General features: G+C 49.5%; 1 protein-coding gene across 6 annotated transcripts in view; it reads right to left on the bottom strand.

Moving 5' to 3' along the window:
- ADGRB1 (adhesion G protein-coupled receptor B1) overlaps nucleotides 1-25,206 on the bottom strand; it is a 176,124-nt gene that overhangs the window by 136,227 nt on the left and 14,691 nt on the right. For 5 of the 6 annotated variants that reach the window (XM_043507255.1, XM_043507254.1, XM_043507253.1 and 2 more), the window contains exons 7-10: nucleotides 21,883-21,958; nucleotides 18,609-18,711; nucleotides 17,327-17,368; nucleotides 15,864-15,868 (exon numbers count right to left, since the gene is read on the bottom strand). In XM_043507255.1, coding sequence (XP_043363190.1) covers nucleotides 15,864-15,868; nucleotides 17,327-17,368; nucleotides 18,609-18,711; nucleotides 21,883-21,958 — 226 coding nt within the window. Of the gene's footprint in view, nucleotides 1-15,863; nucleotides 15,869-17,324; nucleotides 17,369-18,608; nucleotides 18,712-21,882; nucleotides 21,959-25,206 lie in introns of all 6 variants that reach the window. The other variant, XM_038393173.2, reaches the window with a different exon arrangement.

The following is a 25,206-nucleotide window of genomic DNA, read 5'->3' on the forward strand; positions in this document are numbered from 1 at the left end:
ACCTGCACACACGCCCACATATGCATGCACATGCGCGCACACACACACCTGAATAACCAAGCACTAACACACCGGCATGCATGCCCCACGTACCTGGAGATCCACAAGCGCGCACACACATGCATCCTGGCTTATGCAGCTACCCACAGACATGCACACACACCTGTGTACACAGGCCAATGCCCCCCCACACACACACACATCCATCTGCACATGAAGACACAGGCACATGCAAGTGTGCCCTCAGCCATGCCATTGCCATGCACTGTCACGGCCTTTAATCATTGGAAACCCATCAGCGAACCTGCCCCATTCACACAAGATGCCCTGCACCTCCGTCTTCCCCTTAAGGGGAAGGTTTCCAGGCCTCCTCCCATTGAATTATGGGAGCTAATTTATTCCTTCTGGCAGCCAGTCACTGAGCCCCTCCCAGATGACCCTTTATGGCTCTGTGCAGCAAAAGGGGTGAGATGACCTGTAAGCCTGGCGACCCTTAATGAGCCCCATATATCTGGCGCAAATGGAGACCCAAGGCCCAAACGTTGGATGCTTCCCAAGTGCCTCATAAAAATAGCCCTTCCTTACCCGGCCCCACTCAAGAGTGTGGCCAAGATGGGGAGAGTCACTCAGCTTCCTGCTGCGACAAAGGCAGCACTGGAGAGAGCAAAGCAAGGAGCAGCGGGGACAGCAGAGCAGCTCACAGCAGGAGTTTGCCTGGGAGTTCGCCTGGAGTGAGCCCAGTGAGGCTTACATCTTGCCAACGTCTCTGAGGAAGCTCATAGTAGGTAGGTGATATGGAAGGGGGGGGTTCAGCTATTGTGACCTGCACTGGATGTGCCATGTTTGTCTTTCTTCCACAGGACAGAAGCGACTTTGTCTGTACAAAGTGCAAGCTGGTCTCCATATTGGAAGAGAAGATTGAAGGTCTGGAGCAACAGGTAACGACTCTGCGTTGTATACGAGAGACTGAGGATTTTCTGGACCAAACTCAGGATAGCCTTCTAGGGGCACAAAGCTCTAAAGATATAGAGCAGGTTGCACAGAGGAGCCAAGAGGCCAGTGAAGAAGCTTGGCAACATGTGACCTCCAGAAGAGGTAAGCGGAATGTCCGGGTTCCAGTAACACAGACACAGGTAACTAACCGCTTTCATGTTCTCTCCACAGGTACCAATGCGGAGAGTGGACCAGATGATATGTCTGGGGGGAGAAAGCAGAAGGAGACCCCGCTGGTTGGGAGGCATGAGATGCGATGTCCTGAGGTTGGGGGTTCCACGACCACCACTCCCAAGAGGAGAAGGCGGGTGGTGGTGGTCGGGGACTCTCTCCTCCGGGGGACTGAGTCATCTATCTGCCGCCCTGACCGGGAAAACCGAGAAGTCTGCTGCTTGCCAGGGGCTAAGATTCGTGATGTGACGGAGAGACTGCCGAGACTCATCAAGCCCTCGGATCGCTACCCCTTCCTGCTTCTCCACGTGGGCACCAATGACACTGCCAAGAATGACCTTGAGCGGATCACTGCGGACTACGTGGCTCTGGGAAGAAGGATAAAGGAGTTGGAGGCGCAAGTGGTGTTCTCGTCCATCCTCCCCGTGGAAGGAAAAGGCCTGGGTAGGGACCGTCGAATCGTGGAGGTCAACGAATGGCTACGCAGGTGGTGTCGGAGAGAAGGCTTTGGATTCTTTGACCATGGGATGGTGTTCCATGAAGGAGGAGTGCTGGGCAGAGACGGGCTCCATCTTACGAAGAGAGGGAAGAACATCTTTGCCAGCAGGCTGGCTAACCTAGTGAGGAGGGCTTTAAACTAGGTTCACCGGGGGAAGGAGACCAAAGCCCTGAGGTAAGTGGGAAAGCGGGATACCGGGAGGAAGCACAGGCAGGAATGTCTGAGAGGGGAGGGCTCCTGCCTCATACTGGGAATGAGGGGCGATCAACAGGTTATCTCAAGTGCTTATATACAAATGCACAAAGCCTTGGAAACAAGCAGGGAGAACTGGAGGTCCTGGTGATGTCAAGGAATTATGACGTGATTGGAATAACAGAGACTTGGTGGGATAACTCACATGACTGGAGTACAGTCATGGATGGTTATAAACTGTTCAGGAAGGACAGGCAGGGCAGAAAAGGTGGGGGAGTAGCACTGTATGTAAGGGAGCAGTATGACTGCTCAGAGCTCCGGTATGAAACTGTGGAAAAACCTGAGTGTCTCTGGATTAAGTTTAGAAGTGTGTGCAACAAGAGTGATGTCATGGTGGGAGTCTGCTATAGACCACCGGACCAGGGGGATGAGGTGGATGAGGCTTTCTTCCGGCAACTCACGGAAGCTACTAGATCGCATGCCCTGATTCTCATGGGTGACTTTAATTTTCCTGATATCTGCTGGGAGAGCAATACAGCGGTGCATAGACAATCCAGGAAGTTTTTGGAAAGCGTAGGGGACAATTTCCTGGTGCAAGTGCTAGGGGAGCCAACTAGGGGGAGCGCTTTTCTTGACCTGCTGCTCACAAACCGGGTAGAATTAGTGGGGGAAGCAAAAGTGGATGGGAATCTGGGAGGCAGTGACCATGAGTTGGTTGAGTTCAGGATCCTGACGCAGGGAAGAAAGGTAAGCAGCAGGATACGGACCCTGGACTTCAGGAAAGCAGACTTTGACTCCCTCAGGGAACAGATGGCCAGGATCCCCTGGGGGACTAACATGAAAGGGAAGGGAGTCCAGGAGAGCTGGCTGTATTTCAAGGAATCCCTGTTGAGGTTACAGGGACAAACCATCCCGATGAGTCGAAAGAATAGTAAATATGGCAGGCGACCAGCTTGGCTTAATGGTGAAATCCTAGCGGATCTTAAACATAAAAAAGAAGCTTACAAGAAGTGGAAGGTTGGACATATGACCAGGGAAGAGTATATTGAAGAGTATATTGCTCGGGCATGTAGGAAAGATATCAGGAGGGCCAAATCGCACCTGGAGCTGCAGCTAGCAAGAGATGTCAAGAGTAACAAGAAGGGTTTCTTCAGGTATGTTGGCAACAAGAAGAAAGCCAAGGAAAGTGTGGGCCCCTTACTGAATGAGGGAGGCAAGCTAGTGACAGAGGATGTGGAAAAAGCTAATGTACTCAATGCTTTTTTTGCCTCTGTTTTCACTAACAAGGTCAGCTCCCAGACTGCTGTGCTGGGCAACACAAAATGGGGAAGAGATGGCCAGCCCTCTGTAGAGATAGAGGTGGTTAGGGACTATTTAGAAAAACTGGACGTGCACAAGTCCATGGGGCCGGACGAATTGCATCCGAGAGTGCTGAAGGAATTGGCGGCTGTGATTGCAGAGCCCTTGGCCATTATCTTTGAAAACTCGTGGCGAACGGGGGAAGTCCCGGATGACTGGAAAAAGGCTAATGTAGTGCCCATCTTTAAAAAAGGGAAGAAGGAGGATCCTGGGAACTACAGGCCGGTCAGCCTCACCTCAGTCCCTGGAAAAATCATGGAGCAGGTCCTCAAAGAATCAATCCTGAAGCACTTAGAGGAGAGGAAAGTGATCAGGAACAGTCAGCATGGATTCACCAAGGGAAGGTCATGCCTGACTAATCTAATCGCCTTTTATGATGAGATTACTGGTTCTGTGGATGAAGGGAAAGCAGTGGATGTATTGTTTCTTGACTTTAGCAAAGCTTTTGACACGGTCTCCCACAGCATTCTTGTCAGCAAGTTAAGGAAGTATGGGCTGGATGAATGCACTATAAGGTGGGTAGAAAGCTGGCTAGATTGTCGGGCTCAACGGGTAGTGATCAATGGCTCCATGTCTAGTTGGCAGCCGGTGTCAAGTGGAGTGCCCCAGGGGTCGGTCCTGGGGCCCGTTTTGTTCAATATCTTCATAAATGATCTGGAGGATGGTGTGGATTGCACTCTCAGCAAATTTGCGGATGATACTAAACTGGGAGGAGTGGTAGATACGCTGGAGGGGAGGGATAGGATACAGAAGGACCTAGACAAATTGGAGGATTGGGCCAAAAGAAATCTAATGAGGTTCAATAAGGATAAATGCAGGGTCCTGCACTTAGGATGGAAGAATCCAATGCACCGCTACAGACTAGGGACCGAATGGCTCGGCAGCAGTTCTGCGGAAAAGGACCTAGGGGTGACAGTGGACGAGAAGCTGGATATGAGTCAGCAGTGTGCCCTTGTTGCCAAGAAGGCCAATGGCATTTTGGGTTGTATAAGTAGGGGCATAGCGAGCAGATCGAGGGACGTGATCATTCCCCTCTATTCGACACTGGTGAGGCCTCATCTGGAGTACTGTGTCCAGTTTTGGGCCCCACACTACAGGAAGGATGTGGATAAATTGGAAAGAGTACAACGAAGGGCAACGAAAATGATTAGGGGTCTAGAGCACATGACTTATGAGGAGAGGCTGAGGGAGCTGGGATTGTTTAGTCTGCAGAAGAGAAGAATGAGGGGGGATTTGATAGCTGCTTTCAACTACCTGAAAGGGGGTTTCAAAGAGGATGGCTCTAGACTGTTCTCAATGGTAGCAGATGACAGAACGAGGAGTAATGGTCTCAAGTTGCAATGGGGGAGGTTTAGATTGGATATTAGGAAAAACTTTTTCACTAAGAGGGTGGTGAAACACTGGAATGCGTTACCTAGGGAGGTGGTAGAATCTCCTTCCTTAGAGGTTTTTAAGGTCAGGCTTGACAAAGCCCTGGCTGGGATGATTTAACTGGGACTTGGTCCTGCTTTGAGCAGGGGGTTGGACTAGATGACCTTCTGGGGTCCCTTCCAACCCTGATATTCTATGATTCTATGATTCTAAGGCTCTGTTCCACCGGCCGCCTGCTTTTGCTCTGTGGTGATCTGAGCGGTGAGTCCAGCCACTGGGGCCCCGCTCACACTGAACAGAGGCCATGGCATGGGGCTGTTGAACGGAACAAGCCAGCCAGCTGGCTCGCTGCATTGCTAACCAGCCAAGAATCAGCAGGACTGGCACGGCCTGCACAGCCCAGGAAGGGGGCTGAGAGGGGTCACGCCAGAATGGGGAAGAGAAGAGGAAATTGCTCTCACTCAGTGACTTGGAGGGAAGCAGGGGGAGACAAGAGTATTTGATTCAGACCCTTTGAAATCTTCCCCATCTCCACTTTCCCCTCTGCCTAGTGCCATTCACCATGATACATTTGGCAGGCAGCAGATGCCCTGTCTTGTGCAGCACCAGGTTCTCCTACAGCCTGACCTAGGAAAGGCGATAGAGAAAACCCAGTTTCTTCTTGTAGAACAGGGGTTCTTAAACTGGGGGTCAGGACCCTTCAGGAGGTTGTGAAGTTATTATATGGGGGGTCGCAAGCTGTCAGCCTGCATGCCAAACCCTGCTTTGTATCCAGAATTTATAATGGTGTTAAATATATTAAAAAGTGTTTTTAATTTATAAGGGGGCTTGCTATGTAAAAGGGGTCACCAGTAATAAAGTTTGAGAATCACTGTTGTAGGCCATTCCCAGCCCCTGGGACAATGCTGGCTAGCGAGGATTAGCTAAGCAGGGGCTGAGTCACTCCTTTCCGGGCTGGAAGGTAAACTGAGGATGCCTTCCTCACCCATATTTGTACTGTACATCTCAAGTCATGCTAACCAGGCAACTGAGGCTCCGCTGATTGGCAGCACCTGTTCTTTGCAGCGTTGGTATAGCTAGGATGACCAGATGTCCCAATTTTATGAGGACAGTCCCGATATTCCAGGCTTTTTCTTATACAAGTGCCTATTACCCCCCACCCCTCTGTCCTGACCTTTCACACTTGCTATCTGGTCAGCCTAGGTGTAGCTCTGTTTGGCCCATGATATGAGAGAAACAAGGTGGATGAGATCAGATCTTTTACTGGGCCAACTTCTGTTGGTGAGAGAGACACGCTTTCAACGAGCTACACAGAGCTGGAGAAGAGCTCGATGTAAGCTCGAAAGTGCATCTCTCTCACCAACAGAAAAGGGGCCAAGAAAAGATCTGACCTCATACATTTGGTCTCTCTCTGGCAGCATCTGTGTCATTCAACTAACAAGCCCCCCCACACACACACACACAAGTGCAGGGATGGTCTTGCACTAAAGGCACAGGAATGGAACCTTGGAGGTCTGGGTTCAAATCCCAATTGTGTCACCAACCTGTTGTACAGCCTGCAGCTAATCATTCGGCTCCTCTTAGGTTTTTGGGTGCTCAATTTCCACTGAAATCAATAGGAATTAGGTGCCAATAAATACTTTTGAGGAACCAGGCCCTACCTCCTCTGTCCCTTAGTTCCTCACCTGTTGTGAGGGTCAACTCATTAATGCTGTGGAAGGACCTAGGCAGACGTTCTCTCATGCTCCCCCTTGCCTGAGTTCTGCTTTGACCAGATCACCTCTCTCCTCAATAGCACCATGACATCAGGTCTACCTGCAGCTTCCAGAGCAAGCCATCCACTGAGCTGACTAGGAGAGCAGCAGCTGCTACTGCTAGCGCAGATGTCCTCTGGCATTCCCAATTCCTCTGAAGAAGGCAGCATTTGCAGCTGGGGCTGAAAGCTAGAGTGCTAACGGCTGGTGTGAGGAGCAGGCTGCTGTAGGTTCCAGCTAGGGGCAAGGGGTTTTTCCCCCCCAATATATAACACAGCCAGGCAGAGTTCAGAGAGAATTTGTGGGGAGGAGTCTGCATATGCAGCCTTCACTCTGCCCCCTTGGCTTTATCCTTTGCAGTACAGTCTCCTGTTACCTGGCCACATCCTATCTCTTCCTCAGCTCCTGCGCCCATTACACAGCCCTAGCCCCACTGACGCTGCTCAACCAGCAGCCATGTAATTGATGAGACCTTCCACTCCACAGCTAGGATGCACAGAGAATCCTCCCCCATAGCTCCATGCCTGCAGGCTCAGGGCTGGATTGCAGCCACCACCAGGGTAATTCAGGAGAGGAATCGTGTGTGTTCCCCGTTGCTCTGGGGTGTAGGGATCTATTGCAGGCAGTGAATGGCTGTACTCTGTGCATGCCTGTGAGGAAGGAGGGTCCCAAAGTGCAGGCTGCAGCCCAAGCTTGAATGTCTACACCACAATTAAACAGCCACTTATCCTGAGCCCCTTAGCCCAAGTCAGCTGGCATGGGCCAGCCAAGAGTGTCTAACTGCAGTGTAGACATAACCAGGGTTGCCCTCCTTCACAGGAACCAGCCTTCCCATCTCCTCTCTGTGACTTCTCTCCCTGAGTCACCCCTCTCAGCTTCTTTATAGGGCCCAGGTGTTGTGTTATCACCCGAGCCTTTTCATCCTGCCCTCTCTGGCTGACAAGTAACTACCTAATTACCATCCAGGTGAACCGAATATGAGTGAGTAACTGGGCCTTTAACCGTTTCTCATGTATGACTGGCGCTTTACCCCATCACACCATGTTAATTGTGTTACCCTCCTTTAATTCTTATTAATCAAACCCTATATCAGCCACTCCAGTATCTTGCCTTGATTTGCTATCAGACAGACAGGTCCAACATTTTCCAGGTCATCCCATTTGCCCTTTTAAAATATTGGCACATTAACTTTCCTCCAGTCTTCTGGAACTTTGCCGGTGTCCCAAGACTTATTGAAAATCAATATTAACAGTCCTGTTTGCTCCTCAGAGCTCTTTTAAAACTCTTTAATGCAAATTACCTTTTTTGCTTTATTATTGATAATTCTACCATTTCCATCTAGCAATGGACCTGTATTGTTGTTAGGATTCTTTTTGTTCCTAATATACTTTAAAAACTCCTTTTGATTGTCCTTAACTCTGCTGGCCATAGAGTTCTCCTTGTCTCCCTTTGCTTCCCCTATCAATTTTCTACAATATTTACCTTCTGGTTTATAGCCATTACTGTGGACTTCCCCTGTCTTCTATTTGTTATATCTTGAATTTTTATTTTTCATAGCTGCCTTCACTGCCACTCTAAAACAGATTAGTTTTTTAACCATTACGGCCTTCTTTCTTGACTGTGGGATTGTGGCTTTTGAGGCATCTAGTAAAATATTCTTGAATAATTCCCAATTTTCATTCACATTTTTCTGTTTAAATTCTTCCTCCCAGTTGATTTGGCTCAGAATAGGGTTTTCAGCTTTGTAAACTGACCCTTTTAAAGTACCAAGTATATCTATTACTCTTTTTAATGTTATTCTGTTTGCACATTACCAATATGATCAAGTCATGACACTTGTACCATTCATTTTTAGTTCGGGTGATCGGTTTGTCTTATCTGACAAGGTAAGCTCTCATGTAGAGTTCCTCTGTGTTGGAGGCAACACTTTTTGTGTTAGAAAACTGTCATCTATAATATTTAGAAATTCCGAGGATGTTTTAGTACTGGCAGCATGAGACCTCCAGCATCTGTCACTCAGATTGAAGACCCCCATGATCTGACAACTTCTCCCCTACCCCCTTCCAGATAGATGCTTATGCAGCTGTCTAAGCACGGGCAGTAGATGTTTTTTGTCAAGACCAGCTTGCTGCTGAGCCTGCTTCCCCCCCCCCCGCCTCCCGCCATTGTTGGCGAATGGGGAGTGGGTGAGGATGGGCGGAGGCTCTGCTTCACCTCCTGTGACATGTCAGCCACCAGCTATGAGCCTGAACGACTACGCTGTGGGCCAGCTGTGGGTTTTTAATTGCAGTGTAGACACACTGTGGCCCAAAAGGTAATGCGATCATTGGATACATAAACAGGGGACTCTCCAGTAGGAGCAGAGAGGTTATTTTACCTCTGTATTTGGCACTGCTGCAATCACTGCTGGAATATTGTGTCTGGTTCTGGTGCCCACAATTCAAGAAGGATGTTGATAAATTGCAGAGGGTTCAGAGAGGAGCCACAAGAATGATTAAAGACCTTGACATCATGCCTTATAGTGACAGATTTAAGCAGTTAAGAGGTGACTTGATCATAGTCTATAAGTATCCACATGGGGAACAATCTATGCTAATGGGCTCTTTAGTCTAGCAGAGAAAGGTATGATAAGATCCAATGGCTGGAAGTTGAAGCTAGGCAAGTTCAGACTGGAAACTGGGAATACATTTTTAACAGTGAGGGTCAATAACCACTGGAACAATTTACCAAGGGTGGTGGTGGACTGACATTTTTTAAACCAAGATTGACTGTTTTTCTAAAAGATAGTCCAAGCAGGAATTATTTGTGGGAAGTTCTCTGACTTGTATTAGACAGGAGGTCAAAGTAGATAATCACACTGGTTCCTTCTGGCCTTGGAATCTAGGAATCTTAGCATATAATTTCAAAGGTCCTAGCCTGATCGACTCCAAAGCAAACACCTCCAAAGCAGAGGAAGGTGTCAGAGCTGTTGGCTGACACACCAGGGACTGACCAGGGACCTCCAGAGCTAAAAAGAGGAGCTGCTAAAGCTCTATAGCTGACATCCATAACAACCCATATCCTCTGTGCAACGGCACGGGGGGCAGGGGAGGGAGAGAATGGCACTGTACAACACACTCACCAGTGAATGCCAAAGGCACTGCCCCTCAATGAGAGCTATTTCCATGGCAGGTTTTCCCCTCCCACCTTCAGCCAATCAGGGCACAGCAGTTCAGAAAAGGCTGCAACTATTCCCTGGTTTTGGTGGTTTTTTGGTTTTTTTTGGAAGGAGAAAATTGTTGCCATTGTTGGTTTCTCCTCACTGTCCTCCAACTCGAAAATGGCCAAACAGCCTTAAACTTCAAACACAAAAACCCATAGCCCAAAGTTCAGCCCCAACGGTGCAAGTTTTTGAAAGCTACAACAGGGTGCGAGAATGGAAACAATTGTATAACATTAATTGGGGTGCTCCCTGCTGCTCCCACTGCAAGACACATGGTATGGGGTTTTCTAAAGCACCCAGCACTGGGCTAACCCTGCTTCCCACCATCGGGGGTTAAATCCGAGCCCATCATTACACAAAAGGGAGTTCTGGGGACAGGGGTTGTTGTTGAAGACAAGGATTGCTCCAACAGATGACATACCTTACACAGGCAATTATGCATTCAGACAGCTTCAAAATAGGTATGATTTTCCTTTGAAGATTCCACAGCCTGTACTTGATAGGCTGAAGGGGCTGTCTTGCAAACGTGCTAATTTCTGAGATCCCAGCAGAACTCTGCCAATGCCTCTCATGACTGACCTGTGGTGCTGTACCCCTTGCTACTCTGGTCCCAGCCTCCCCTCTGCCAATGCACACCAAGCCTCACCTGCTGCATCCCCTGACGTTCCCGTTATGGGGCTCCACTCATTTCTACCAATGTACCCCGTCCCAGAGTTACACTGCCTCTGACTGTTACACCACACAGATCTTTCCAAGGCAGCTCAATTCTATTTTGTAACACCTGCTCTTATTCCAGCCCTGTGCTCTCACCCTCCGAAAGGATTGGGAACACAAGTCTGCACTTCAGCTAAGTTACTATTTGAAAAGAACCCGGGTTCAAGGCCTCAATCAGGGGCTCTGAACTATATCTCAGAAGATATACATTTCCGAACCAGAACAGGCTGATGGTCCATCTCCTCCGGCAGCTGCATAAAACACCTGGTACAATACTGAACCACTGGGTCAGATTTCTTTCTGACCCCAGGCTCTGGAGGACACAGGTGTGACATTTTTCTCTTAGCTAGCCGAGCTGCAGAGCTGCCCTTGTTCCTATAAATGCCTAACCTTAGCCCACTGGAGGGACCTTCGTAAAAGGTAAGATCCGCATTCCAAAAGTTATATAGGTTAAAGGCTTTAAGTTCTGGAACAGAGGATCTTCCCCAAGGAAAGATGATAGCGTCCTTGAACTAAAACCATGCACTCCTAGCACACCTTACCTTCAAAGCACTTTATAAACATTTTTTAAGCCTGTCAGCAACCCTGTAAAAGTCGTTATCTTACCACTCACTGGCTGGGAAAACAGAGACACCGGAAAGTCAGGGCTTCATTCTGCCACCCTTTCTTACACAGAGCAGTGCTTTACTCCTTGAGTAGTCAGACTACCAGTGTAAGGGGGGAAGAATAGGTCCCTAAGTGACTTGTCCAGGATCAAAGAGCCATTCTGCAGCACAGCCAGGTGTCATATCCAGGAGTCCTGGTGCCCAGTTCCCAGCGGTACCGGGAACCAACAGTGCCAGCCCACTGATACTTTGGCCATGGGAAGCACCAGCGGTTTCCTTCTCACTGCCATTCTGCAGCTGTGGCGGTGAAGGCACTAAAAAGGAGGAGCAAAGGGAGGTGGAAAGTAAATTCCCTGAATGCATAAGACAATGAACAGAATCCATGATGACTCCATCCATCAGCTCCCTGCGTCTCATCTTGGAAAGCAACAGAGAGAAGAACCTGCCTTGATTTTAACTTGAACAGTGCTGCTAAGCAGCTAATAATTACTTCAGATGAATGCCCCTGGAATAAAGCCAGCCAAGCCCAAATCATTCCGCAACTTCAGCTTTCAGTTTACCCAGCTGTTGCCAAGCACATTAATCATACTCGCTGCATCAAACACAACAAAAATTAGCATGTGATCTTCTCCCCTTTCATGCTTCAAGTGAAGGGTTGGGGCCCCAGTGGGAGCTGGGTGGGTGGGTAACTAGTGGGCCTAGCAGATAGTCACCCAAACGGGCTAGGATTAATAAATCAAAAATCCATTATTAATAATACAAGATTAAATATCTATCTAAATGCAAATGAACAAACCCTGGATTTCTTTTTATATTATTTAAAGCCTCCTGCCTAACAACTCCATCTTGGGGAAGCAGATACACAGATGACAATTGTCTGCTCTAATTGCAATTTTACGGTTCAACCCTTCATGGCCCATAGATTTTCAGTGGCCTTTAAAGGACCACTGTCTGGCTTTGGCTGTGTTTTAAAGCTCAGCTGGCTGGTGCCTTAGGCAAGGACTCTACCAGGGAGATTTTTTTTATTTTTCAGGCAAGCCTGAAGGGGTACCTGTTAAGTCACCAAGTCTGCAGGTATAAACTCAAAAGACCATTGACTGCTGGCTTGCTTGGAATAAAGAGGGGAATAAAGCGAGCTGGATTTCTTTGAACATTGGGCAAGGATGTAAGACTAGCATCTGCCAGAAAGAGATGGTTGTCTATCTACATAGCCATCCTCAAAGAACTCCTCAAGCTAGCTACATATCTATCCCCATACAACCCCTCAATCTATCCACCTACTTACTTATCTCTATACATGCCCTCTTCATTCATCTATCTATCTATGAAAGACCAGGTGAGTGAGGTGATGTCTTTTATTGCGCCAACTTCTGTTGGTGAAAGAGGCAAGCTTTCAAGCTCCACAGAGCTCTTCTTCAGGTCTGGGGAAGATACTCAAAATGTCACAGCTAAATACAGCAATACTGCAAATATCTATCAATTATTTTTGGTCTCTGTCCTTCTCCCTATATTATTGGCCTGATTTTGAGCCCCAACAGCTCCCAATGATTTCAGCTGCTGTGTCGGGTGCTCAGAACCCTTCAGGATCTCTCTATCTTTCGCTCTGCATTGTTATGTGCCCATGACTAGAGCATCTAGGGTAGGTAGAAGCAGGCCGGAGATCAGTGATATGTGAATGTTTTAACTCCCCTGTCCATGAGCAGTTCCTAGGCTATTGTTCTGGGGGGCTCATCTCATGTCGATTTTGCCCTGAAGCCAGGGGAAGTCTTGTGCACATAACGGGAAGCAGAAGTGGGCCCAGAGCGTTTGCATTTGTCAGGAGCACCCCTTTCTTCCCCAGCGAAACACCTCCCAGGGAATCTCTTATCTGCCTTTTCTTTCTTGGCAAATTAAGCACCTGATCCAAAGTCCACTGAAGTCAAGAGGAGTCTTTCCAATGCCTTCCATGGGCTTTCATTCAGACCCTGTAGCCCCCTGCTGAAATATTGGTGTAAGAGGATGTGTATAGACCCCAAGAAATCTCTTCCAACAACAGGGGTGTCAGGGGCCCACAATGAGGAGTCAGTCAAAACCACCCTCTACATAACTCTAGGATGTTTTGGGAGAAGCAAGGCACATGAGTTTATGTTTAGGAGCGAGGATGGTGCCCTGCAGCAATATGCGAGCTGCCAGGAGCAGAGAAATCCTCGCAAGTCCCAAGTCAAATAGGCATGGAAGCTGGCAGTGTCAGGAAGCCAGCCCCCACAGCCTCCTGATTCACAGGATGAACACTGACGAAGGAATTGTCCACTTTCTTAGCCAAAGAAAGACCAGCTGCCCCAATCTTGACGTGTGAGCAAAGCTTGGAAAATGCTGAGTCAGCCCCCTATCCTAAGTGAGGGGCATTTTCTGGGGGCATGATACCTGGGAGACTGGGGTTTGACTCATGATTAGACGACGCCATTGAAATGCTGCAGGAGGGGCAGGTACCGGATGCAGAAAAGTGAAAGAGTCTACAGTAGAGAATCTCGGGAGCCCAGCCATTGATATTGTGCATACCCTGAAAACCCATAACCCTAGGGTTAGCAGAAATGACTGCCTGGCAGCCCTCAATCACACCTGGGGAGATGAGGGTCTGTATTTTAAGTTCCAGTGTCAGGCAGCAAAGTGAGAAGGTCTCAGCCTGTTTACAGGGGTTGGAGAAGCTACTACAGAGAGCTGCCGGGAAGGGAGAAGTGGCTCTTAAGTGACAGCCCAAAGTTCAAGAGGGACTTTATATAATGAACTGATCCGTATCACGCTTCGGCTAATGGAGAAGCAAGAAAGTCCTCCAAGTTACTCCCAGCTGATCGAAGACATCCAAGAGGAGGAAGAGAGGCAGGTCACCCAGGCCAGCCAGCACAGTGCCCCTGAGACACCCCCCCCCCCCCCGCCCCGCAGCGCACTGGTCGTGAGCACTAAAAAGGAATTTACACAAGACAGAAGCTGTTGTGGGTCACACACATTGTTCGCATTCCAATAGCGCCTAGATGCCTTCGCTGAGATCAGGGCCCCTGGTGCTAGGTGCTGTGCAGACATTAACGGATCACCACACGTGGGGTCAGGAAGGCATTTTCCTTCGGGTCAGGCTGGCAGTGACCATGGGTGTTTTTTGCCATCCTCTGCAGCATGTGGGTCGGGTCACTTGGCAGGATTATCTGGGTATATTTCACTGAATCATTCCCCTGCCATTCCGGGGGCCTCAGGTGCACCCCAGTCCCTCCTATTCTCCGCAGGTGGCACAGAACAGTCCAGTCTCCTGTGGGCTGTGATACCTTGGTCTGATTTTGGTGGTTGCATTTAGTGTGTGGGTGCAGGGTGGTGGTGGTGGCCTGCAGCCTGGGTGATCTAGTGCTCCCCTCTGGCCTGGAACTCTAGGACACATGCTTAGAGACAGTCCCGATCCCTCCCGAGCCTGCAGTCTGAACAGACAAACGGGGAGAGAAAGGAAGTAGTATTATTATCCCCATTGCACATATGGGCAACTGAGGCACAGAGAGATTGAATGACTGGTCCACGGTCACAGAGGGTGTATCTGGCAGAGCTAGGAATCGAACCCAGGTGTCCTGATACCCAGCCCTGTGCATTTACTACAAGACCCTCCTTATACTTTCACACTTGCACAGCACTCCTGTGAGACCACCCAGTACCATTATCCCTATTAACACAGAGGGGAAAAAGAGATGCAGTGACTTGCCCAAGACTACAGTGAGAATCTGCGTCAGAGGCAGGGTTAGAATTCAGGCTTTCCTGGCTCTGAGCTCTGGGCTCACACCAATGGACCATGCCTCTACCACACTGAAAGCAACCACCTTTCCCAAAGTATGCTCCTAACCAAACTCAGACCACTGGCCACCCATCAACAATCAATTACCTATTGCCTGTAAGAGAAGCAGTCACACAGTGTGATTCCTTCAGTCTATGGTGCCTGCACGGCTGCAGTCTATGCATAGAAAACCATCAGTGGCTATAGCTGCAGCAGAATGAATTTCAGCACCTGCCACTATTGGGATTTTCTTTTCCTTTAAAACAATTCTTGGGCTTGATCTAAAATACAATCAAAGTGCTAGACTGTACAGTAGATTGATTAACCTTTTTGGTGCTGCTACATTATCAGAGACCCAGTACATGCTGCCTATGACATGAACAGGCACCTAACTTTGGAAGTATTAACCTGAGGTCACACAACTATTGTACTCATTAGCAGAGCCAAGGAAACAATGCAGGAGTCTTTGCTGCAAACAATACCATTGTCAGAAACAGCTGTCCAAACCCTTTGAAATTCAGGAGTTCAGATGAAGTTTGGGGTGAAAGGTCAAGCCTCAAGGACACAAGAGGACACGGGTTACTTGGAGAATACTCCTGCTGCAGAAACTTTCCCAGGCATCATCAAGGGCAGCAAACCAGCCTGAATATGTTACGCAAACAGCTTTGCAGCTCCTTCTGCCGGCGTGCACACAGGCAGATCTAGCTCTGGAATTTCTTCCAGTTGTAGTCTTCTTGGAGCTTTTCACCAGTTTGGATTTAAAATGCCCTCGGATGAAAACACAACACACCAGGGCCTGAGGAACAATCTTCCAGCCAGATGGCAACAAATCTCTCAGCGGTTCTGGAATATAACACTGATAACAGACCCCCCACATTAGCACCTAGAGCACACCAGCTTAGCTCTGAGCTAACGGCACATACTCTGGTGTGGCGGAGTGAAAACACCACTAACATATAAGCTGACAAGAGACAGGACAGACAGTAGAATAAGCTGCTCTGGTCTGATCACTTGGTGGGCCATGATCTGAAGCACCTGGATGGACCAGGGAGCCAGACCCCAAAGGCTGTCTGAGATAATAATACTGCCTTGAACGCTGCCCCCATCTCGGCTGCCTTCAGCTTCGTGGCTGTCCCTGCTGCTTCCAATTTCTAGCTCTTCCCCGTTCTAATCCTTGGCCCTGTCCCATGAGTCCCCAGGTCAGTAACAGAACAACCACGATACCTGCACTGATGCAGCCCTTCCCAGGATCAGCCGCATTTGGCTGTTCAGGCCTCTGCCATGCCGACAGATGGTATTGCTGGCCCATCAGGAGCATATTAACTGAAACGCCACAGCACCCCTCCCATCTCATCACCTCAGGGCTACACTGTGCACTGCGACTCCAGGTTGCCCTGAGCTACACTGGGGTGGTTTCATAGACATGCCTGAAGACGTCACTGGGTTCATCGGATTTAGCCTGTGTATTCATTTGTGCTAATCATTGTCCAATCAGAAGTGTATCAGCCAGCTGCACATGTGCCTACGTATATGTAACTTAATGGAGCCTAATGGGGGAAGATCAGAACTGTATTCAAGATGATGATAATAAATAATACTAATAAATACAGAGCTTTGTATCAGTGCATTTGAACCTGAGTAAAACTGACTATAACAGAAAATGAAACCAACCGGCCAGCAGATTGAGACACAAAAATAAACCAGAGAAGTGGCAAAAAGTGCCAGTAAGTGAGATGTTTCTGATCCTTTTTGGGTTTGTTCACAATCAAAGACATTTTTTTCACCAGCTACTTCTTATGATAAAGATGCTCTGACTGACACCTCCTCTCCCAAACTGTCAGTCCCGATTCCTTGTGGCAACTATCAGGTTTTTCACTTAGCTGAACAACAACGCATCAGGAGACCCTAAGAGAGACCCGGACAGGGCTACAGATAACAGGATTCCTCAGGGGACTCATCCTACCACACCAGACCAATGCACCACCTACTTCCATATATTGAGCCTTATTTTCAAAAGTGGCCTCTAATTTTGGACATTTCCGGTGCCCAACTTGCATTGACTTTCAGAGGGTGCTGAGCACCTACAATTCTGGCTCAATACCTCTGAAAAGTCAGGCTCAACATTCTTCATCTTGGGCACTCCAAAAATAGAGGCACTCAAAATCCGAGGCTGCTTTTGAAAAATTTTGGCCAGTCCCCAAAGCTCCCATGGCAAATGCAACTGCCTCTCTCATAGCGGGAAGCTATTCTCATCACTGCTTGGAGACTTCATACTGTGGTGACAGACACAGCTCGATGGGGAGACTGGAAGAATTCTGCAGAACATCAGTGGGTCAGAACCTGGGTCGCACTCTGAAAACAAGTGATCTACAGCCTTCAAATATACGACTTATCTCCACGGAGTTTCTGACAAAGAAGGTAACGGACTAGCAGCAGGTCCTTATTTGGATCCTGCTTGCAAGACTGTGAATGGAAATTGCTGAGGGAAGTGGGAGAAAGATCTCGCCTTCCCTTGCCAGGAAAGCTGACAGACAAAGCCAGACAGAGCTGAATGGTGAGAGTGAGGGGCCCGAGACAGTGACATCTCATCAGCTGCATCCCAAAACAGACACACCCTGCCAAATCCCAAAGCTAATGTGCTCCAGAGGTGAGGAGAGCAAATCAAAACCAGCTGACTTACACATCGGCTTCGTCCCACAGGATGCAGGTCTGGTTGGTGGTTCCCTGGCAGGAGAGGAAGAAGAAAGGGGTGGGAAGGGAAAGAAAAGGAGATTACGGCTGTGCTGCCAAAAGGATATCTACAGAATTGACATGGGCATGTCAATGGCATTAACACACAGTGGCGTTCCAAACATGCAGTCCTAGACCTGTGCCCTCTGCATGGCCATCTTCTCCTGTGGTTCAGAGGCCAGGGGAGAAGTGGACTGTACCATTCCCCAGTGATCACACTCACAGTCATCAGAGCAACAAGCAGGGAGCGTGGCTCATTGTCTGACAGATCCTCCCCTTCTTCTCCCCACCCAGAATCCCATCTGACCCTCTTTTGTTGGAGCTGCAGGGCTGCCTGATCTCGCTAGCCTCAGTCCTGCTCCCGCTGAAGTCCATGGGCTGCAATGGAAGCAGGACCGTGTGTCTGAGGTATGAGTCGATCCTGGGGGGGAACCTCTGGCGAGATGCCACATGCCCTTGATGCCCACTGATGACAACGGGAGATTTACCATTGCCTGCGTCAGGGCTCGAGCCAGACCAATGCTGAGCGCTTTTGAAACTCCACCCCCTGCAGGATGCAGGAGTCCCATGCGGGGGCTGTAAGGGGACATCCAGACTGGGAGACTGGAGGCACAGATTGGCTCTTAGACATGTAAATACCCTTCCTGTGTATCCAAGGACTGACTCAGATATCCTGATCTGGCAATGGACCTGCTTCTAAGGTGCCAATGAAAACAGCAATCCGCACTTCTCTAGCATTGCCTGAGAATTGCAAAGCAATTTGCAAACATTCATGAATAAAGCCTCTGCCTTGAGACGGTCAGTATCATTAGTCTCAACTTCTGAGCAGGGAAATCGCAGCCCATAGAGGCTGTGACTTGCCATGTCCCATGGTGAATCGGAGTCAAATCCTGAGACAAGACTCCCTGTCTCCTGAGTCCTGGTCCCATGCACTAACTGTTACATCGCCTGCCTTCTAGGTTAGGGAAGTGGGTTGTGTTCCTGGTTGTAAGTTTCACTGTGCAGTCCAAGTTCCCAAGGACAATCACTGAGGAGGGAGTGACAGCAGGACACCAACGCCAACCTGATTTCACTGCGCCAGACCTGTGACCCACGAGCCTGGGCTAGGAGACGACAAAGAGTCTGACGGTGATGTTCACAGCCCATCCCCTCCAGAAAGGCCTGCTCAGCATCACGCTATCGTCGACACCCAAACCAAGAGTGTAACTCCTGACGTTGAGGGCAGGGGACTTACATTGTACAGGTGGGAGAACTCGATCTCCAGGGGCGTAAGCAGAGTGCGGAGAGATGGCTTCACAGTCACAGAGATGACTTTGGAGTTCAGCACCGTGGCGTTCCTGGGGAGAGAAGAAAACCGGCACTTTAAAGAGGATGGAGACAGTTACACAAAGAGAGTCCCACTGAGCTATCTGAAATAAGCCCAGCTATGACCACAGCAGTAGGCTAGGAATGGAATTGGTCCAATCCGTGTAGTCAGCATCCAGTGCACTTCCTGCTGACAGACCCTGCCCCACTGCTGTTCTGGCGCCTCTGCCAGCTCCACTGAGCTCCCTCTGGAACGAGAGCCGCATTCCACAGAGCACCGGCCCTGCAGCACGAATGGATAGCAAGGCTCCCTCTACCCAACCAACTCCCTGGCACTGACTCGGGTGGCTGCATTAGCCCTTCTCCTGGTACTTCAGTAGCACCAGCTACCCCGGGATCTCAAAGCCTTTCGCTGAATCCGTTAACCCTCACCACGCCTTGCGTAATGGGTGTGTACAATGTTGTCCTCAGATAGATGGAAAAATAGAGAAACAAGGGGAGTGAAGTAATAGCTTTTATTGGACTGGATGAGAAGTCAGAGGCCAAAACTTTCAGCCTGGGGTGTCTAATATTAGGTGCCTAGACTGACATTTTCATGAGTGACTAGTGATTTGGGGGTCCCAGCTGGAGATGCCATAAAGGGGCCTGATTCTCAGAGGATGGGTACTCAGAAGTTTCTGAAAATCAGGCCCCTTTAAGGTGTCCCGAGTTGGGCACGTAAAATCAGAGGTGAATCGTGGTCCTTGTGTACTAGCCAGGAGCTGCGGTGCTCAGGTGAATACATAGTCATCTACCTTCAGACAACCACATTTGAAAACACTTGCCTAAGAGACTTGCCCATGATGGCACAGCTGGGAATAGATCCTAGGACACTCCCAGTCATCACTGCACTGAACAATAGGGAACACTCCCTCCCCATTCTGATTCTCACTTATCCCAGGATGTTTGAAATCATTTGCTTCTCATTAGGGTCTTATTTTCTATTTACCCAATAACTATTGGGAAGGCTTTGGGCAGCTAGCTTCTACTCTGGAGTAACTGGGTCAGACTTTTAACCCTTTGACTCCCTCTGTCTTGCCACCCCCTTCAACTCCAGACTATGGCTTTGGTACCAAGGGCCTCCATTTGGAATGCCAGTCCTCTCTCAGGGTGGATCTCCTATAAACCCCAGCTCTGAGGCCACAACTATCCAAGAACTGTGGGATCGAAGGAGAAATTTAAAATAGTTAAAAATAAATGTCTTTAATGCTATGTGTCCTTAACCTGTGGAACTCACTGCTCCAGGATATAATCAAGGCAAGTCAATAGAGAGGAGACCCATACATGAATAAAACTAGCCATTGTTATTTACTAGGGTATAACTGTAGTGACTCCTTTTATTTAAATGGAGTGATTCTGGATTTAAACCAGTGTTACTGAGAACAAAATCTGATCCTTATTCCTCCGGCTCCCAGGAAATAGACTGATCACCAGTTGGGGGTCAGGAAGACAGTTACCCTATAGTATGGTGTTGCACAATTAAGTACATTATTGGGGCTATTCCCATCTCCTTGCAACATCCCTGTTGGACACAGGAATGAAGGACTTTTCCTCTGATCCAGCATTTCTTCCATTCAGCCACAGGAGATTCAGGGCTGTGCATTGTTTAAAGGAAACTGGCCTTAATTAAGCAATGTTGTAAATCAGGACCCAGGGGAGAATGCCCTGGCAGAAATGCCTGCGGAAGCTGGTTAGCAAAGCTTATTCACTACTCAGCCAGTGCAAGCTGAAATATCATTTGCGCCCAGGATGGTTATTGCCCTTCCAGTCTCATTCCCCGCCCTGTAATGGAAGATATTACAGAATACAGTCCCTTTGCTCACTAATTCTAATTCACTAGCCACCCGCCACTGTCAGTGCTAAATCTGTAGGTATTTAAATGATTATCAGCGAGGAGAGATGCCCTGACGTTTATGGTAAATGGGCTCACACTAATCAGTCCAGAACAGATTTAGAAGGTGCCTTAGGATGCTTAATTTACTGCCTCAGTACGAGCCTCAGAAAAAAAAAATAGAGGAAAAGAAAAGCCATTGCTGAGCACAAAAGCTTCAGTGCCCCGAGGCACTTTGCAGAGTCCTGGAACGCTGCAGACATGTGCAGCCATCCATGCCGCTCCGCTCTGCTCCACTCCCCGAGCCCGTCTTGAGCAGTACTGCTCTCGAATGGCACCGTGTGGCAGGCAGCTCCTCTCCCAAGCACGCAGCCCCAGATCTGTCAGGAACACGGCGACCCGAAATGGCTCACCGCGGTGAGGAAGAGTGGGGGTGATTGAGTAAAAATCGTCGTGGGGAGGAGATTTCGATGCCACAGTTCTGCTCTTGAATCATATGCCCTATACCTGCCCAATGCTGAGTGCCCTTAGCGCCTGCTGAGATCAAGGGAGATGGGGGCATTCAGCACCTCCTTGTGGGGAGGAAATAGGGAGTGTGCTAGGGAAAGAAGGGACTATTAACTCTTTGGCCTCTCCCGCAACTGTCCTATTGTGCAACTGAGTCTGGGCAGCAAGGCAAGGATTTGAGAATTTGTTTGATGAGTGGGTTGTAAGGGTTCATTCACCAGCTTTTTCCACCTGTGACAGGTGCTGCGTGATGCCCAGCACTGGCACCAGGGACAGTGTACATGTCACATAGGTGTTGTGTCCCCACTCCCCGGTGTCTCTCTGGAGACCACGGCTATTTCATCTCTCATCCAGACAGATCCCAAGGAATTATGATCCAGGGAAGATGGCAGACATCATGATCTCAGCACCAGAGAGGATGTTCGCTGAGAGGGCAGGATTCTTGCCTGCCTCTTTGTAGGAGCATAACACCTCAGCAAGTAGCTACTACTTAGTGCTTCAGTGAGCAGAAGGGAAAACCCTCCCCTGGCGCAGCTGGCCATGTGGTGTGCAATGCTGCACATAAAAAGGAAAATATCTTCCTGACCACCCTGACAGTGATCAGCTTATGCCCTGAAGCATGAGCTTGGACTGAGCCAACTTCATGTGCAGCACCAGTTATTAGTGGCGCAAAAGTTATCCCCACAGAATCAAATCCTCTCCCTCTTATGCAAGTAGCTCCACTGGCTGCGCAAGTCCTGCCTGGCCCCTTTAATTTCCAGTCAAGGAGGTGGGTTTGGGGCCATCTGAGTGACGAGGAGCTCTGGAAGGATAAGGGTGTCCTTACCTTTGGAGTGAGAGGATGCTCCCCAGGTTCCGGTACAGCACCGTGCCCACCACGAAGACGGACGAGTCGTCTGTCTCTGAGAAGCGGCAAAGAGGGGGAGAGAAACACAACAGCACTGTGACGATTAGGGATGGTGAAAGCATCGTCAGCACCGTGGCAATGCAGTGGGGAGAGGGCCCAAGGGTAGTTTATGTGGGGCCCGTCCTGCAGGCATTAGACTTCAACGGGAACACATTCAGTGGGGAAGAGGGGAGACAGGGCATGGCAGTAATGAACACAACAGGAAGAGGGGTCTTTGTGGAGGCTGCTGCACTCAGGCAGGGCCAAACGCGTCTCCTCAGATCTTCACCTCCCCACAGGCTGAAATTTCCCCCCTGTGCTGAGGGCCCAGGCAAGGCCTAGGTGTCATTTATTAGTTTCAGCAGGGCTGCTGCAGTGGTGCATAGCCTGGGGCAGGCTGAATTTCACACTGCCTCCCTCCCACAAGCCGCACCACTCAACATCCCACAGGCAGCGCTCGGTACCTCGCCGACTTGGACCCTCTGTAATCACACAGGCCCGAGGCCCTTGCACGGGCCTTGAACTTTAACTTGACTGAGCTGGGCTGGAGGTTTCCTCTTCAGAACTCCAGCTAATTCCTCTGACAAGGCCAGGCCCGGACAGGAGGCACGTGCTAGGAGTCTAATCGGAAGCAGCAGCCGCCCTGGCAGAGGCTGGATGGATTCAGCGGTTCGTTCACCTCCGGAAAGCTCTAGCCTGGCTCCGCAAGCAAATCCGCTGAGTGGCTCGGAGGAGGAGGTCGCTAGCCCCCTTGCGGATCAGTTCCGAAGCCGGGCCGATGACGAACTGTCAGGGAGCCGAGCTGCACCAGGGTGATGCTAGCAGCTGCGCGTGGGAGATTTGCACCCGCGGGCTGCAGAGCCCCAGCCTGACCCAGATCCCTCTCCATCCTTGCACGACTTTGCACTTGACAACAGTTCTCTTCTCTCTCCAGAGGATGTTGCCACTGTCAGTGAAAGAGCCACGAACGCTGCACGGCTGGGCCCGGCTCCACTGGGCTGACTCCCTCATGCTGGTATGATGGACCCTAATGCTATCTGACACCGCACAGCCGGGGCAAAAGGGCCGAGAGGCCACAGGCCCTTCAGTTCTAATCCCCGATGAGCCTCCGACTCATTTGTGTGATCTCTGGGCACATCACTTGCACTCCCTCCCCGCCCCGCCTCCCTCACACAAGCCAACTGAGAAAAAACAGATCCAACATCTGAGCAGAACCTTAATGGGTACAAACATTTCATTGGTGCTTGGCCTGGTCCTGCAGATCCCTACACAGACAAGAGCCCCCTCTCCCTCTTTGTGGTAGGTCTGTAGCAGGTAACAACTCCCCGCGCCCCCTGGCTCTCACACTCGCGTGATATCATGGGTGAGCAGAAAACTTTAACCCCATGGGCCTGATTCTCATTTACACCCTTCAGGGAATGCAAAGAGGCTGTCGTGTAAATGAGACTCAGGTCTGAATTTCTTGGGTCTTTATCAAGACTTTAGCGACATAACTGCCCGGTCTTATTTATGTGCAAAGATGACAGAACAAGAAGCAATGATCTGAAGTTGCAGTGGGGGAAGTCTAGGTTGGATATTAGGAAACACTATTTCATTAGGAGGGTGGGGAAGCACTGGAATGGGTTACCTAGGGAGGTGGTGGAATCTCCATCCATAGAGGTTTTTAAGGCCCGGCTTGACAAAGCCCCGGCTGGGATGATTTAGTTGGGGATTGGTCCTGCTTTGAGCAGGGGGTTAGACTAGATGACTTCCTGAGGTCTCTCCCAACCCTAATTTTCTATAATTCTACAAAATTACACCAACAGGTTACCTGGTCTAGCACAGTGTTTTATTTTGATCATCCATTCTTCAGTAGCCCGGTCACTGGAAGCTGTACACCTGCAGCATCTGCACACGGAGCTGCAAAGATTGCATGCCTGGCTGTAGTTGCAGCATGCAGGCATGCTGCATGCCCATTTTCACATGACTAGTTTTAAAACTATTTTGTCGGCTCCTCAGCTGGTGTAAATCAGCATAGCTCCATTGAAGCCAACAGCTAATTCACACCCGCTGAAGATCGGGTCTTTATTTTAGCAAGTTGCAAAGTTGTTATTCTATAAAGCAGTGATGGCCAAACTTACTGACCCTCCGAGCCGCATACGACAATCTTCAGAAGTTTGAGAGCCGGGCGCACCTGCCACGGTTCAGGGCTTCAGCCCCATTGGAGGTGCCTGCCGGGGCTTGGGGCTGAGGCCCCACTCCTGCTGATGTTCCAAGCCTCAGTAGGCTCACCCCGTGGGGCTGAAGCCCTGAGACCTCCATCCTGCTGGGCAGAAACCAGCAGCAATGCATTGTGAGGGCTGCTGAGGGTAAGAAGGGTGTGTGACTCAAGCTGTTGCGGGGCGGAACCTTTAAATTGTGCCCCCCACCCCCACTCTCAGCAAGCACCAATCATCTCTGGCAGAAACCCCTACTCCCACCTCCCCGCTGCAGGGCAAAAGCCCTGAGCTCTCCCCCGAGTCTGCTAGGCAGAGGGGTGGGGGACGTAGGGGGTTCCACAAGCCGCACTTCAAGTGTAAAAGAGCCGCATGCGGCTCACAAGCCACAGTTTGGCCACCACTGCTATAAAGACAAACTGTGCCCTAGTATTCTTCCTGCCGTATGCATTTGCAAAGAAAAGATAGGCACTAAAAAGAATTAAAACGTGTCTCCCACACAAGTAATATATCAAAAAGGACATCTTTTGCTAATATGATCCCAGAAAATGCAGCTCCGGATGGAATGGAAAAGAATAATAATGTAAGTCCTAATTTGGTGTATTTAACCATTTATTGTGCTTGTTGTAAAGGATGTAAAACAGTTTACAAGGCAGTGATCTCTTATTAGCCTGAGCTGCAGTCCTGGAGTTAGTCTTTGCTGTGCTACTGACTCCCTGCTTGACCTTGGGACAGTCACTTAACTGCTCTGCGCTTCAGTGTCCCCATCCGCAGAATGGTGGTTTTAACGCTGATCTACCCAATGGGACAGACTCTGCAGCTTCATGAATGGCTGTGCTTGGAGATCTTTGGGCGAAAGGTGCACTGGGAAGCCAAGGGATCATGTCAACAACTCGGACAGTTTCCTGCCTTTGTCTCAGCAGAGGACGGTGCAGTCTGATGAAGAAAGCGCAAACTGCCTGCTCTTGCTGATGAAACCAACCCGCACTGGACACAGCTACAGAGAAAAGGACAAGGTGCCCCTTTGCAGGCACAATTTAGGCTCCTCTTTTTGAGATACTAGTCTTAA

This window comes from Dermochelys coriacea, chromosome 2 (genome assembly GCF_009764565.3).
Source record: "Dermochelys coriacea isolate rDerCor1 chromosome 2, rDerCor1.pri.v4, whole genome shotgun sequence".
Taxonomy (NCBI): Eukaryota; Metazoa; Chordata; order Testudines; family Dermochelyidae; genus Dermochelys; species Dermochelys coriacea.